This window comes from Notamacropus eugenii, chromosome 4, assembly GCF_028372415.1.
Source record: "Notamacropus eugenii isolate mMacEug1 chromosome 4, mMacEug1.pri_v2, whole genome shotgun sequence".
Lineage (NCBI taxonomy): Eukaryota > Metazoa > Chordata > Mammalia > Diprotodontia > Macropodidae > Notamacropus > Notamacropus eugenii.
Genome location: NC_092875.1, coordinates 287,268,175 through 287,285,248, shown reverse-complemented (window position 1 = coordinate 287,285,248; position 17,074 = coordinate 287,268,175). Strand labels below are relative to the sequence as shown.

At 35.5% G+C, this 17,074-nt stretch overlaps 1 protein-coding gene across 3 annotated transcripts in view; it reads left to right on the top strand.

The window, feature by feature from the left end:
- ARFGEF1 (ARF guanine nucleotide exchange factor 1) overlaps positions 1 to 17,074 on the top strand; it is a 172,462-nt gene that overhangs the window by 118,830 nt on the left and 36,558 nt on the right. For 2 of the 3 annotated variants that reach the window (XR_011966129.1, XM_072604742.1), the window contains exons 28-32: positions 5,499 to 5,659; positions 6,484 to 6,614; positions 13,362 to 13,491; positions 14,578 to 14,713; positions 14,795 to 14,933. Coding sequence is in view for 1 of the 3 variants with exons in the window: in XM_072604742.1 (XP_072460843.1) it covers positions 5,499 to 5,659; positions 6,484 to 6,614; positions 13,362 to 13,491; positions 14,578 to 14,713; positions 14,795 to 14,933 (697 nt within the window). In the remaining 2 variants the exon portion in view is untranslated. The remainder of the gene's footprint in view (positions 1 to 5,498; positions 5,660 to 6,483; positions 6,615 to 13,361; positions 13,492 to 14,577; positions 14,714 to 14,794; positions 14,934 to 17,074) is intronic. The other variant, XR_011966130.1, reaches the window with a different exon arrangement.

Genomic DNA, 17,074 nt, shown 5'->3' with positions numbered 1-17,074 from the left:
GCTGTCTCATGGATCTAGTGATGCCCAGAGTCCAAAAGAAAGTTAAAAAAAACAAACCCATGAACTCTCACTCCCTGACCCTGAGCTAATTCAGCCCCCTCACTCCCCTTCCCCTGCTACTGATGGTGAAGCTGCACCCCCAGACCCAAGGACCCACACAGACTTACAAGAAAATGGTCTCACCTATCACTTTACAGTGCCAGGAACTCCCCGGGTACATCTTGCAGAAATTTGCCCTGCCCGCAATAGGCAGGAAGCCACAAGCTTTCAGAAGCAAGAAGTTACCAGCGTCAGCACTGCAAAGCACTGAACTACTGGTGCCATGCCCAAGAAATAAGGAACAGAGAGAGCAGAACAAGGCACCAAAACAGGACTCATGTGGGTGTGGGGAGTGGGGGATAGTGTCGGAAGGTGGGGTATACCGGACTTCTTAAGCCTGAGGGAGAGAGCACAGCATCCAGCTGAGTGTCAAGGGGGTAAGAGCATGGATCCAGGGAGGACGTTTTGAAGCAAACGTGGGAGGAATGAAAGGTAACTAGGGGAAGGTAGAGATTAGTGATGGGCTGCATAATCAGAGATGTGGCAGGGGAAAGACCCTCCCGCAATAATTAGTATTGGTCATGGAAAGGAGGCACATTGGAAAACAGGAATCCACAGGGCAAACTCTGCAAGGCAGTGGCAGAAAGTATGTAAAGGGGAGAGCCTGGAATGGATACTGTGTGAGCTTGGAGTGGACAGACAGAAAAGATGGATAATGAAAAGAGTGAGAGTGAAAGCTAACAAACAGGACTAGTTGAAGGGGGGAGGAGAGATGGGGAATCAAGTTGATTCAAATAACCAGATTAAAAACAGGAGAGAAAAAGGAACTAATAAGCAAAATCCCAAGAGTAACGGGTATAACAAATGAGAGCAGGGGATCAGGAACATGACCACCTTTTAAAAAGATTAAAATAACTGAAGGAGTATAGTACTGTGTTTACAGGAGAAGATCATAACTTGGGAAAAAACTCATAATATTAGTGACAGATGGAGGAAAAATATAAATCTGACTCTTAAGACTATAAATGTGAATGGATTAAACAATGCAATAGAAGGTAAAAGAGTGACAGATGGGCTAAGAAAACAAAACCCTATTATCCTTGGCTTACAAGAAGCGCAATCAAAAACAGGCATAAAATAAAATTGAGGAGATGGAAAAAAATTTATTGTGCATCAAGTGAATCCAAGTAAGTCAGAATCTAGAAGGAGTTAGAATCATGCTATTAAAGCAAAAGCAAGCATTCAAAAAATAAAAAAAGACAATCAGGAAAACTATATTATGTTGAAAGGAACCAGAGCCAACAAACCAGTATCATTAATAAATGTGTACACTTCAGTTGCCTTACCAATTAAAATAGTAAATGCCAAAACATCCCAAATCATGTGTTATCTCAATATATGCAGAAGAAACTTTTGATAAAGGACAGTATTCTTTTAGGCTATAAACCCTACAAAGTGTAGCCATAGAGGTACCTTTTTTAATATCATAAAAAAAATCTAATATCCAAAGTAAGCATCGTGTGCAGCAAGGAATGCACTGAAATCTCCAGCAGCAAATGTTGCAGTGGGGAAAGAGTCCCATCCCCCCCACTATTTTTTAATATTCTTCTGAAAATAACCAGCAACAGCATTAAGACTGGAGAAAGGTATAAAAGGAGTAAAATAGGTTACAAGGAGATAAAACTTAACCCTCTTTGCTGATGATACATTGATTTACTTGGAAAATTCTAGGAAATTCACAAAGATAGTAATTGAGACAACTTCAAAAAAGTGGCAAAAATCTTCAGAAATAAACAGCATTTCCATATAGTAATGACAAAACTCAAGGAAGAATAATAGAAAGGGAAATCCCATTCCAATTAAATAATGTATAAATGTATAAAATACCTGGAGATTGACCTCCCAAAGCACATAAAAGACTTGTATAGATTCAATTACAAAGTGTTCCTTAAAAAATAAAGAACAAAAATAGCTGAAGGAATTTCAGTATTCATTGCTAAAATGTCAAAAATGACTAACTACCACAATTAATTAACATTTTTTTTAAAGAAATAAAGAACAACTTAAATAGCTGGAGGAATCTCAATGTTCATAGATAGGTAGGCCTTGCTAAAATGTCAAAAATTACTACTACCAAAGTTAATTTACATTTTAATGCTACACTAATCAGATTACCAAGTGGATGTTTTACAGAACTTGATGATAAAATTAATTCGGAAGAAAAAAGATCTAGAATATTAAAAGAAATAATGAAAAGAAGTAGAGATAAAGAGCCAGTAGCAATTCCAGATCTCAGACTATATTATAAAGCAGTAATTATCAAAACTATCTGTTATTGGTTGAAGAATAGAGAGATAGCTCAGTGGAACAGACCCGACAAGGGAGCTTCCTAAAGAATAAAACACTAATCCAGGGTCTGATAGAGTGGAAAATATAAATTATCTAGGGAAAAACTCCTGAACTGATATAAACTGTCAAAATAACTGTAAAGCAGTCTGGCAGAAATTTGGTTTAGATTAATACCTTATACAATATACCACAATATATTCCAAATGAATATATAACCTCAATATTAAAGATCATACTCTTAAAAAATTAGAAGAGAAACATCCTATATCTTTCACAGGTATGGGTACAGGGGTGGGAACCTGCAGCCTCAAGGCCACATGTGACCCTCTAGATCCTCAGACGCAGCCCTTTGACTGAATTCACACTTCACAGAACAAATCCCCTCTTGCTTGAGGACCTACGGGGTCTTACCAATCAGTGAGAGATGTCTTCTTTAACTAATGAGGTAGGCACCATTCTTAAGAGATAAAGTAGATAACTTTGATTACTTGAAACACGAAAGCTTCTGCACAGACAAATTGATGCATCTAAGATAAGAAGGGAAGTGGCCAAATTGGGGAGAAAAAAATCTTTGTATCAAACTTCACTGATAATATAATGTAATTTATGTATAAATATTATAAATAATTTATATACATATATCTGTGTATGCATATATGTATATGTATATATGACTAGTGACTCTTCCCCAAAATATAGTTAAAGGATATGAACTTAAAAAGTTTTCAAAAGAATTAAAAATTCATAGCCACATGAAAGAATAGTGCAAACCCTAGTAAGACAAATGCAAATCAAAACAAACAACATTGAGTTTTCACCTCACACACTGCAAATTGGCAAAAATGACAAAAATACCAACAGTCAGTGTAGCAAGGGATTCCATAAGAATAGGTGCACTAATGCATTGTAGGTGGAGCTGTGAAATGGTACTTTTTGGAAAGAAATTTGGAATTAGGCAAATAAAGTGAATAAAATCCATACCTTTGACCACAGGCTCCATACCTTAAGGGAGACCAGTGAGAATTAAGTTCCTATATAAGTTCCTATATATGTCAGAATATTCATAGCAGCACTTTTTTGTGATAACTAAAAATTGGAAACAAAATAGATGCCCATCAGTTTCAGAAATGGCTAAATAAACTGTGGTACATGAGTGAAATGGAATATTACTGTACCAGAAGAAATAATCTCTGTGATGAATCAGAGAAGAAAGATCTGTATGGACTGATGCAGAATGAAGTAAGCAGAGTCCAGAAAACAGCAATGTGTGGTGACTTGCAGCAGTGTAAATTGAAACGCCACCACATCAAAAAATCAGAAGTAAAGGTAGCAGGATTATAAAGATCAAGTATGATGTGAATGAGGGAATATGAAAAGACATCCTCAGCCAATCCTTTTGTAGGTGGGAGGTCCTCTGGAACAACACAGTGTGCATGTGTTCAGTGTTTTTCAACGTATTCGTCAGTTGTACTGATTTTTTCCCTCTTAAAAACTACTATTTATCATATAGGGTGGTTCTCTGGAAAGGGAAGGAATACTAAGGATAAATATGATGATATAAGAAAGAGAAAATGTTGATTAAAAAATTACTTTAAAAATTTGGTGACTTGGTGATTCCCTTCTCTCTCCTTCCACTCCTTAATTTGATCACCCTAAAATTTTCATTCCTCATTTTTACAAAAAAGCAGAATGCCTGTTCTTTTAAATGTGATGAAATTTTCGCCCCTTGTATAACAGCAAAAAACTGAAATTCTAAGGGATAGCAGCAGTTGTGCATTGTAAATTACAGATTTTTGAGATGTCATTATTTGGCAGAGACTAAGCTTGTAAACTGATTTTGTATAGTCTTTTAAGCTGATTTCGTATATTCTTTTGTTAGAGTGTCTTGAAAAAGTTTTGCCTAAATCAAAACATTTTAAATGCATCAAATACTATTTTAACTATTTAAAAGGAAGTTCATGGCGAATTCATTAGTAAAGTGAATAAATACTTTGTAATGTACCTTTTGGCATTCAATTTTTGTATTATCTGGCTTTCTTAGAACAAAATAGATCTAAGGTCTGCTTTTGAGAGCATACATTGGATATAAAATTTTTTGAAAAGAATATTTTTTAGAGTAAACTTCTGTTATTATTGCCAGAAACTGACCCTCAATCTCAATATACACCTTTTCTTTTCATTTGAATATAATATCAACATTATTAAGAAATATTTAGTAAATTAAGAAAAATGTATCCTGATTATTGCATTTACATTTAACATGTCTCATTTAACCAAAATAATTTTAGGCATTTTATTTTATCATCATTCTCATATTATTCATTCCTCTCCAAAAGGTCAAGGAAATGTGAATGTAGCAAGAATTTTTTTAATGAATATAGAAACTCATAGGTATGTTGTCATCAGGATACTTTTTAAAACATCAAAAATCATTGCTAAGATACATTTTTTCTCAGGTTTGTTAAAATATACTTTTCTGAGGTTTGACTTGATTTATCTCAGACCATTGAGGAAGATTAAAGTTTATAATGTAATGAGTCTTTCTTGATGAATTTTGATAAAAATTCCCGAGCACTTAGCATGGTACTTGCCACATGGTAGGCATTTAATAATGTTTATTGACTGATTATTTATAACGGTGTTGCTTTTAACATGTTCAAATGTATTTTTCACATCTTTGGAGTAAATAGTTTCTTTTGTCATATTTATAGATTAGGCTTTTGTTTGGATCATTTAAAACTTACTAGGAAAAGCTTTTTCTTCAATTTAGCCTACATTAGTTCATCCAGCCCTTCATTGGAGCACATTCTGATTCTTTTAAGTGATGATTTTATTAAACAGGAAATTTTTAGAACTAATTTTTGCATTTCAGGGGCCATAGAAACTGATCCCTGGTTTTTTTCATGGTGTAAGAACTAAGACCTACCAAAGCTAAAAGTGAGAATTTTGACCATTACTCACCTCCCCTTGCAATAAAGAGCGAGCTACATGCTAAGAAAGTGAAGAGCAAGGGGTGTGGAATTTGCCTCTTTTAAGGGGGATAGAGACTTTTCTTTGTAGTTTGAAGATTGTATCTCTAAACGTTTTACTACTACTTTTTTTCTTTGCAGCCATTGTATTTGAAAAGCACTTTCCTGCTACCATTGATTCTTTCCAAGATGCTGTGAAATGTTTATCTGAATTTGCATGCAATGCAGCCTTCCCAGACACGAGTATGGAAGCAATTCGTCTTATTCGCCATTGTGCAAAATATGTATTTGACAGGCCTCAGGTATAGTATCATTTAATGACATCATTTTTAAATTGGGAACACTTTCACAGATTATCAGATTAAAGTGAATTTAAGTTATGTTTGGAAGTTAAAAGGTTTGCTTTGAATCAAAAGCACCATAAATAATGACACTGATAATCGTATCTGATACGTAGAGCAGATTATGGTTTGCAACATACTTTACAAACCTAATCACCTTTATTCTATAAGACAAATGATCCTTTAATCCTTTTTTTTAATCCAGAGAATTGAGGTGATGATTTTATCACAATCCAACCACCTATTTTTTTTTCTGATTTATTTGAATTGAATACATATCGGGTTTGAGAATTAGTCTTTTTGCTTTATTCTGGTTAGTTCAAGTGGTATTGATCTAGATGTGTAGAAAGGATACATATTTTCATGGTAAAATTGTACAGCTTCATAAAATAGACCTTGAATTCAGGCAATACTTCATAATTTTCAAAGAACTTTCATGTTTACTGTATAATTCAAATATCATAATCATCCTGCTAAGTTAGTAAAATGGTAGAGCTATCCTCATTTTTTAAATGTGTAAAGAAAATGAGACAGATCGGTTTGGAGTCACACATCTCTCTGTTGACACACCTGACGCTCTCCTAATACTTTGTGCACAGCTCTTTCTCCTCCACCAGGTGTCTTCATTCTCCCAATTTTATTTTTTAAACATGTTACTTTTACGTAACATATTGATTTATAAAGTATTTTACAAATGCTTTTTCAGAACCAAGAAACTTTACCGTAGGTGCATTGAAACACTCTCCTTTGATTTTCTTAAGTTTTGCTTTGCTTTTTTCTTACAGGCTTTCAAGGAATACACAAGTGATGACATGAATGTGGCTCCTGAAGACAGGGTGTGGGTGAGAGGATGGTTCCCAATTCTCTTTGAGTTATCATGTATCATCAATAGATGCAAATTAGATGTAAGAACCAGGTAACAATCAGTATTTGTAATTAAAATTTAGAAGGATTTACTGTAATCAAATTAATGTTTTCTACATGTTCCCTAGTATAACAGGCAAAAAGCCTCATGTGAATTTGTTGGGTAGACTAGAAATACAAATTTATTTTAAAGTGAATAAAAAAATGAGAGTAAATCACCAGCCAACATTAATTGTTGACTGACTTCAAGTTACTTATTTTTAATTTTTTTAATAGTTAATTTCCTACATAGGTTTCTATATAAGCATTGAAAGGAATGGTTAAATTAGTTCTGCCTTTAGTTTTGAAGATAAAATTTGATGTCCTGTTGTTTTGAGCTGGAAATCATCAGTGTCTCCTTAGAGGGAGACTGAATAGCAGTTTTGAATTTTGGAGAAATTTTCAGAAAAAAATTTTTAAAAATTTCTTTGACTATTCCATTGAGGCAGCAAAATTCAATAACCTAATATCACTGAATTAGTAACTACTTGCTGAGTGTCATATTTTGCACCTGGTACTGTAGAAAACACTGGAAACGTGAGATACAAGAGAGGCATGAGACACATCTTGTGCCCTCAGGAGCATACAGCATAGCTATGAACGTGAGAGTAGCACTCATGAAACAAGAGGCCATACAAATTTCTTTGGCCAGTCCCTTTGTTTCCCTTGGTGCTTGTTTGTGTGTCAGAAAGCTGCATCAGTGGACTGGCAAATAAAATGAAATTCAGAATGATAGCATGGCTCTCTGAGAGGGGCTCTGATATAGTACGTTTGTCTAAGAAAAAGGATGTAATAATAATAATATTTGTGTAAATATAAAATGTGAGGTTCAGTTTATTCTTTTCTCCATTCGTGTTATTTTTGTCTTTGTGATTTCAGAAATCTTGTTATATTTAACCTTTTAACAATATAATTTATTTAATTACTAAATTAAATATATTTTTCTTAAAAATCTGTAAGTAATTAATTGTTTACTCTATCTCAGAGTCCTCTGTAAAACAATGGATTTGGATTAAATAATTTCTAAGATTTCTTTTCAACTCTGGAATTCTAAGAATTTATTAATATATTTCCACATTAGTATTATTAATCAAAGAACGATAGATAGATAGATAGATAGATAGATAGATAGATAGATAGATAGATAGATAGATAGATAGATGATGGATGGATGGATGGATGGATGGATAGATAGATAGAAAGAATCTACTATCCCCAAGGCAATGTGCTAAGTAAGGCATAGAGATAGAAGAAGATAGCTAACAGTTCAGTGTAGTTATCCTGAAAAAGAATAAATACTACAAGTAATGGAAATAATAAGTATTATAGTGAATCAAAGGAAGAAAAAGATCATTTCTCATGATTAGTGTATTCCTATAAATATTAATGGAAAGCAGACAACTCTAGGGAGAGGGAGGAGCAGAAGGAAATTGTATGTCAAGGGGGTGACAAGATGAGAAAATACGAAATGAGAGAGATATCAAAGAGAATTATCCAAAGGAGTAAGAGCAACAAAGGGCTGAGGATCTTGTTTCAAAAAATATGGAAAGTAGGAAGAATTGTGTAATAACCTTTCTAGAGTGAGCTATATTTGGCTTTTGGTCTGGCCAAGTAATTGTCTCCCTACAAGGCACAGGCTGGTCTCCTTCATAGATACAGGTGGAAAGGAGTTTTAAGAAGTGCCTCCCCAATTTCCAGGTCATTAGGAAAAAGGAAGGAAGGGCTTCTGTTTGAAAACAAAGGATAAAAAAAGGATTTCCAGAAGTGGAGAGGTATCTTGCTTTGTCAGGAAATTGGGGAAGTAGAAGAATGTGACACAAAAGAAAGGGAAGAAGAGCTGAACTTTCTTAGGAGGAAAAAACAACTTATCCTCCAAGAAATGCTGTTGTGAATCCACAGTAAGGAAGAGGAAAAGGTGAGTGGTGGTTAGTGACTCCTCTCTGAGGAGAGAGCAGTGGAGAAGCCTGCTGTCTTCCTAAGGAAAGTATTCAGGAAGTGACAGAGAACCTTCTAAGACTTATCAAACGTGATGATTTGTATCCCCTTGTAGCAATTTATGAGAACACAAATTATACGTTCAGAAGAATCCTAAAAGGTTTTGATTATGAAATACTAGGCAAGGAATTGAACTCCTTAGGATCAAAGTAGTGTTTTCATTGCTACTACTAAGGACTTCAGAAAAGAAAAGCATATTTGTCAGGTATTCACTCAGCTATTTTAAAAGATGGGGTCTGAGACTGCAATTTATATTTCTGGGCCACAGCTTAAATAAAGAAGTTATGGGTCAAAAGAGGGGTGCCTCTAATAAGAGTTCATAAAACCACATTTTCCTGGAGCCGTACAAATCTAATCAAAAAGGCTGAGACATCTGGCCAGAAAGGGAGGAGATAGGAATGTAGAAGGAGTGAGGAAAACAAATAGTGTTTTGTATTTAAAAAGTAGACTTTTGAGAGATCCAGTAACAAGAAGGAAAGCATAGAGGGGAAGTCATTTGGCTGAATATCAGCCAAAGCAGTGGCAGAAGCTGTTTTTTACTATTATTATTATTATTATTATAGTCCCGTGGCATCAGAAAGGGAACTGAAGAGTTCTGTCCCCATCATTTTAAGACACTCACTTGGCCAAGGTTGTGTGCAGGTAGTGGAGAACAAGGATTTAGTTCACTTCAATTCACCAAACATGTATGAAGTACCTCCTTTGTGCCGGGCACAGAGACAAAAAAGAAAACTGTCCCTGCCCTCAATTAGCTTATTCTCTTCTGGGGAAAGTGATAAGAGTAACAGATAAGTAAGGACAAAAAAGAAACACAGACACAAATCAGTTACTGGGCAAAGTGCACTAACAACAGGGGGAGTTAGAGAAAGTCTTTTGTAGGGGGTGGTGCTAGAGGCAAACCTTACAAAATGTAGAAGATGAGAAGGAAGGGCATTCAAAGTATGGGGAGAGAGGGCAGCCTGGATATCCAAAAATGGAATGCCATTTACCTGGAAGAATGCCACTTACCTCATTTGAGTGGCATGTTGAGTGCATGACAGAATAATGTGTAATGGGTTTGGGAGAAAAAAAGGGTTGGAGCCAGTTGTGAAGGGCTTTAAATGGCAAAATGGGAGTTTTCACAGATCCTAGAGTCATTAGGAAGCTTCTGGAGCAGAGGAATGATGTGTAAATTTCAAAATCAACTGCTCAGAGATAATTGAGCCCACAGTAACTGATGAGAACACAAAAAGAGAGTGTAGAGAAAGGAGACGGCCCAGGACAGAATCCTGAGATCTACCTGCACAGAAGGAACTAGAGTTTGGCTGATCACCAGGGAAGGAGACTGAGGTAGAAGACCGAAAAAAAGGGAGTCAGAGAACATGACATAGAACACAAAGACTGTTGGAGAAGAAAATATCAAAAATAAGGGGACAGTTAGCAGATCAAGAAGGAGGACTTTGAAAAGTACGTTGGATTTCATAATGAGCAGTTTCAGTCAAGTGTTAAAAGTGTTGAGTAGAGAATATTCAATTGAGTGAAGGCAATGTAGGCAATTTTCTTCTAGGAGTCTGGCTTTGAAAGGTATTGGAGAGCTAGGACAGTAGAGAGAGGATGGAGGAGGGGGCGTGGTTCGATCTTAGTCTAGGTAGTGCTGTAGTTACGTAAGGAGGAGAATAAAGAAGTGGCAGGCAACGATGAAGATCCATTTAAAATTACATTACAGATTTGTAGTGGATCCAGTCAAGCATGACTGTATGTCTTGTGCTAGCGGTAGTCAGCAGTAACAGTGAAACATGTGAGAGAAATGTTGAGAGTAATCCACATTTGGTGCTTTGAAGGGTATATGCAAGTGATGGGACAAGGAACTACAGGTTTCCAGGGTAGTGGAGGCGGTGTAAAATTGAACCACAGTGTCAAGATTTTGAAGGTAGGAAACTAAGACCTGAGCTAGATTGATGACAAGAGAAAGGGAGAAAAGAAGGGCAGCTATGGGTGAAGAGGACAGAGCTTTTGGCCTGGAGTCAGGAAGACTCATCTTTGTGTGTTCAGATCCAACCCCTGTGTGACCCTGGGCAAGTTACTTTACCCTGTTTGCCTCAGTTTCCTCATCTGTTAAATGAGCTGGAGAAGGAAATGGCAAACCACTGCAGTATCTCTGCCAAGGAAACCCCTAATGGGGTCACAAGTTGGACACAACTGAAAAAAAACCTAACAACAGCAAGAGTAAGAGAGGTGGTGGTGAGAACAGAAAATGCAATTAGGAAGGTAAGACACCAGAGACAGAGGGGAAAGCAATTAGCTTCTGGTCAGATAGAGAAGCTTCAGCTGTGGATCACTGAGGGAACACTTGTGAGTAATAATGAGATAGAGAAAATGTAGATCCTGAGAGTCAAGGAGGTTGATAATCTGAAAAATAAGGATGTTCAGAGGGAGATGAACAAGTAAGTTGAATTCTCATATAATGACTGGGTTGGAGTAGAAAGAATGTGAGCCTGGTACTGAACTCCTTAAGAAAGGAATGGACATGGCCTTGGGGTCATTAATTGTTTCCAGAATCTTGATATAAAGTACTTAGTTTTATAAAAGCTGACACCTTCATATATTTTCCATATTCTTGTATCCTGCTTCAGAGATGATTTGATTACAATTCCTTGAGCAAGAGCAAGCTTGGAGTGGAGTCAAGGGGGAAGAGGTCTGAGTTCTTGCTGGTTATAGGTGACTGAGACTGATTTATTATTCCCTCTTTAACCATCAACAGAGGCTGTTTTGCTCCAGGGCCCAGTTCCTAACTTAAAATTGAATTTACTTTTCTCCTCCCAACTGTGTGGAATCCTCTAGAATTCCGTGCAAGGGCCACAGTTGGCAGAGGAGATGACAAGAGAATCATCTTCTAAGCCGTGACTTTGGCCTTTGGAGCAGGTTGCTTGGTCCAGAGGGCCCAGGATCAATGACAAGGTTGGAAATGGTCTGCATCTGTGATCTCATAGACATTGCTTCCAAATATGCAGATTACAAAGCCATCTCTCCCCTCATTCATTTAAACTATTGTTCATATCGTCCCATAAATTTCCACCTAAAATGCTTAGTGCCTTCCTCTAGGTTCCTTAATGTTATACGAATATCTTTGTACTGCTTTTTTTACAACTTGTCATTAGTGACCACCATGACCAATAAGATTTATTGCATCTCTAGTCCTGTATAGAATGTTTCCCTTAATGAAACCTGAGTTTTCATTACCTGGAAACTGTTTTACTCCTATTGAGCTTCATAGTGCATCAAAACTCTCAAATTTTTTTCAGATGAACTGCTTTCTAGCCATTTAAGTACAAGATATGGGTTGTATAATTTAACAGTACAGTTGTTTATCTAAAAGATAAACTGGTTAACTGCAGATTTAGTTGGAGCTATATTTTGTGATATGGCAGCCGAAAAAGTTCAGGCAGTCTTAGACCACAGTAAGAAAACTGTAATGTGTAGGACTAGGTTGGTGATAATCCCACCTTCTGTGGTGGTCAGATCACATTAGGAGTGTATTGTGTTTAGTTCTGAGTGCTACATTTTAGGAATATCAGAGCGCATCAAGAAAAGGGCAGCCAAGAAGTGGAAAGGCCCTTGAGATCGTGCCATATGAGTATTATTTGAAGAATATGAGAATGTAGAGATTATGATAGCTCTTTGTAAACACTGAAGAGCTGCCAGATGGAAAAGAAGGGAATAGACTCCTGCTACTTGGCCCAAGACGTTAGAATTAAGCACAGTGTGTGGAAGTTGCAGAAGCAAACTTAGGTCCTGTGTAAGGAAAATCTTAGCTAATAGTTAGGGCTATCACAAAATTAGAGTGGACTGTGTTGAAAGCCTTGAAAAAAGCCTGTGTTGCAAGTAGATTTTAATTCTGGTGTGGTTGGACCAGATAGTCTCTGTGGTTTCTTCCAACTCGAGATTTTGTGGCTGCTTTTTGAAGGAAGAGGAGAGGGATTCTGTGAGCCTGAGACAGAGAAGTAGACTCCACATTTGGAAGACAGCCAGCACAGCTTTGTGAGGAAACAGTCAGTTTGCCAGAGCACAGATATGGTGCTAGTAATGCTCAGCAAAGCTGGAAAAATAGGTTGGTACCGGATTGTATATGACTTTAAAAACTAAACAGAGGACTTTCTGTTTCATCCTAGTACTTTAGGGAGGAGCATGGGGAAATGTGCATTTAAGGACAATCACTTTGCTAGTCTTGGGCAGGGTGGACTGGAGTGGGGAGGAACTAGAGGCAGGGAGACTTATTAGGAAACCTTGGCAAGTAACGTGGGAGAGAGGTGATAAGCCCAATGTATTTATTGTATAGATGACAAATCAAAGCTCCGAGAGGCTAAGTGATTTACCTAATTCATCGTCATGTATGTAGTAAGTAGAAGAGGGAGAATTGGAGCCTAGAGTTTCTGACTCAGAAACTAGCATCTTCTTTCCTATTTTTTCCATATTTCAGTTTACATTATAGTTATTTGTGCTAGATTTTATGCTTCTTGAGGGCAGGAAGGGTCTCTGTCTTTTAAAATTTTCTTCACTTATGTAAACAAAAGTACTTTCAAAGAGTTTGCATTTCTTCTAGATGATTCCTCTTCAAGAAATAATTTACATTGCATTTTAATTAAATAAAACGTGAATATGTACCCAATTAAAACTCATTTTATACTTTATATTTCCAATTGTTTTGGAGAGATCAATTTTAGTAGTTGAGGGGCCTCCAATATGTAATACATTTTGCTAAATAGATCCAATTTTTTTTACTTTTTAGAGGCTTGACAGTAATGTTTGAAATAATGAAAACATATGGCCACACTTATGAAAAACATTGGTGGCAGGATTTATTTAGAATTGTCTTCAGGATTTTTGACAACATGAAACTACCAGAGCAACAAACTGAGGTAAGAGACCAAGAGAGAAGTGGCTCTTCATTTGTGTGCAAATACATTTCCCTATGTTGCATTAAACAGTTTTATGTAAAAATAAGCCTCAGGAAGTATTCCTGTAGGCAAGATAGTATGATAGTACATCTTCATAAACCAGAATATTATTTGTGGGGTAGAGCTGTATGAATTAATTGTTTGGGTTTACTTTCATTACACAGCTATTGTTGATTTGCCTTTCTTTCTTTCATTCAAGTTTGTCCCTGTATTTGTAAAAGAAGGAAAACGTATTTCTCTTTAGCTTCAGGTGGTCCCTTAATCTTAAGTGAATAAAGAACACTGACAAATTCTTATAGTTGTTTTCTTTTAAATATATTATTTTGTAAGCTGTATGGTTCTGTCATGCTTGTTGGGAACTTTGGAGAGATAGTTCTATCTTTTTCTGTTTTCACATATGTGATCATACTTAAGTACAAACATAAAGGCTACGTTTTTGTAAAATATAAAAATACTATTTTTCTAGCATTTTTCAAAATACAGAAATTGCTTCCCGTCGGCCAGTAGCACATTCTCTTTTTCTTTTCTCAGTGATCCCAGATAATCCTAACAAGATAAAGACAATTTTATTTCATTCAGAACCCCTTCTCAAATGAGTTAAACTTCTATTTCATCCCTTTTCTTTTCCTTTCCTTGAACTTACTTTCCTGTGTTCTGGGACCATAATGATTGTTTAAGATTCTTTGAATGGTCATTGTGTATTTTCTGAATGATAAAGTTATATTCTTACGATCAGTGAAAAAAGACAGGAAATGAATTAATCTTTTTTATCCCCAGAATAAAAGTTATATTCTCATAATCAGTGAAAAAGACAGTAGACGACTTAATCTGTTTTAGCCACAGAATATTCAACATTTTTATTTATGAAGCAGGTAAATAGTGCTAGTAAGAAAAGGTAAATTAGAATAGTCAGGAGCTCAGGTGTGGGACCCTTTGATCAGATTATATTTGAAAAGCAAAAATGTGTTTAAATTTTTTTTTTTTAATTTTAGCGGTTCATACTATCGGTATGAAATTCATTTTTCTTTTTGTTCTTTTTACTGCCAGAAAGCTGAATGGATGACAACTACTTGCAATCATGCACTTTATGCAATCTGTGACGTCTTCACCCAGTATTTAGAAGTGCTGAGTGATGTCCTTTTGGATGACATATTTGCACAGCTGTACTGGTGTGTGCAGCAAGGTAGATTGGCACCAGCCTTCATTAATGCAGAAACGTTACTGTGGTGATTTCAAATAAATAAACAGCTGTTTTCTTTTCTAGACAATGAACAGTTAGCACGATCTGGTACAAACTGTTTAGAAAATGTCGTCATTCTGAACGGCGAGAAATTTACCCTAGAAATTTGGGATAAAACTTGTAGCTGCACACTGGATATCTTCAAAACCACAATCCCACATGCGTAAGAGGACTTTGTACAATTTCAGATATATTTTTGCATATTTAGTACTGAGCGTTGATTTTTATTATATTTAGTAGGTTTTTTTTTTATGTAATGTCTGTTCTTCTGTATTAGAACCCCATAACAAAATGCTTCTTCTCCTGAGTGGCAACTTGTATAAATATTATATGCATCAAAATACAACATAAATATGAATTTATTTTTACTGTCCTATAGTATTCTGTAAATAATCGTTCCAAAATTCCTATAAGGAATCTTACCTTAAAAATTGTGATTGAACTCATTTTAATACTTATACGTGGAAAGGTAAGATACACAGAGGCCAAATGACAAAGTCACTTTCCGTATTTCTAGCTACCAAATTAGAATTTAGCTTTTCTGACTTTGTAGATCTAGGAGCTGCTATCTTCTTCCCAGAGAATTTTATTTCATATCTTTATTTTAATCAATTGATGTGTAAATTGTAACCTGGAGCATTTTTTATTTTTGTTTGTTTTGTTTTTAAGAGAAATCACAGATTTTTATGTTGTTTAATATTTCCCTTCATCTCATCACGGAATTTATCACTTAGATTTTTAAAAGGCACTGGCATTTTACAACATACTTACGCAGTTTAATAATAGTTTAATAGTATTTTTTCCATGGCCTTCATAGTTTTATAACCTAACAGTTAACAACTCTGATAAATTTAGAATGACTTTGTAGAGCCATTCTCTGGAGAGCCAATGCCTCAAAGAATCCTAGGAGCTTTTCATTTGATAGTATTCCAGACAAATAGAATCTTAGCATCAGTAAGGACTTTGGAGGTCATTTAATTCACTCACACCCATACAGGGATAAGGACTAGACACAGAGCCATTGTGACAACATTCACTTTGCAGTAGTTCTTACCTCATAAAAGGAAAATTGAATTGTCTTACAAAATCTTGTGAGAAAATTTTTTTTATAAAAATAGGTTTTGATATAGTGGAAATAATCCAGAATTTGGTTCACAGGACCTGAGTTTGAATCCTGACTCTCCCACTTAGCACTTGTATGATATTGGATGAACCACTTATTTATATGGACCTCAGGTCCCTCTTCTGTAAAATGAGGAGGTTAGACTAGATGACTGACAGCTAAGGTCCCTTCCAACTCTCATTCTATAGCCCCATCTTCTGAAGTAGCAGTTTGTAACTTTTGTCACCTTCAAATAAAACAACACAGCTTCCCCTAATTGTTATTGGTTATTGGTGACTATTTCAGATTCACTTTATAAATTTGTGGGTTAAGAAGGAGGCAGAAAGAGGCAATTAAGTATCGGACAAAAGTCAGCTGCCTTTCAAAGCGCTCATTTCTTGTGATTTCTCATACAGTAATTTAAGGAATACTTTTAAATTATTTCTTTTCAGTTATTATATAAAAAATGAAGTTTTTCACTTAGCAAGTTTCTCCCCCATCTTCATTCTAAGGCAATTTTTAAAAATCTAAAATATTACTTACCAATTATTTTTAGTTTTATTATATTAGATAATGAGTACTAATAAAGTGATAGTAGTTGCTTAAATTGACTTATATGATTATAATTTTTAATATAAACACATATTCCTGGGTGAAAAGAAACAATTTTTGAAAGTTATTAAGCAGAATGCATGAATATTAAAAATTGATCCCTCTTTAAGGCACTTGGGTATAAAAGAAAGAGCAATAAGATGAGTTCTAGCTGTCACTCTCCTGCTCACTAGCTTTGTGACTCTGGGCAAGTCACTTAAGTTTTCTGGGCTCTAGTTTCCTCATCTGTGAAACTATATTCAACATTGCTTAAAGCTCTTCCACTTTTACAGTGTAATTTTGTGATTGCTGTCCATTATTTTCAGTGTAGTAGTAAGATCAGTGTAAAAAATTCTCCAAAAATATTCTGCGCATGTACTACTACACACAGTTCATTATGATGAACCATTTTCACCGGATTCATCTTTCGTTGGTCATTCATTGGAAATCAGATGATAAAAACTAGCCATGGTATTAATTACTAGAATTAGAATAACATTGATTTTTTTTCACATATATTTGAAAATAACTTTCATATATATGTATTTATATTTGAAAATAATTTCCCTGAGAAAATCAACCCTGATAAAAGACTGTAATGTGTATGACTT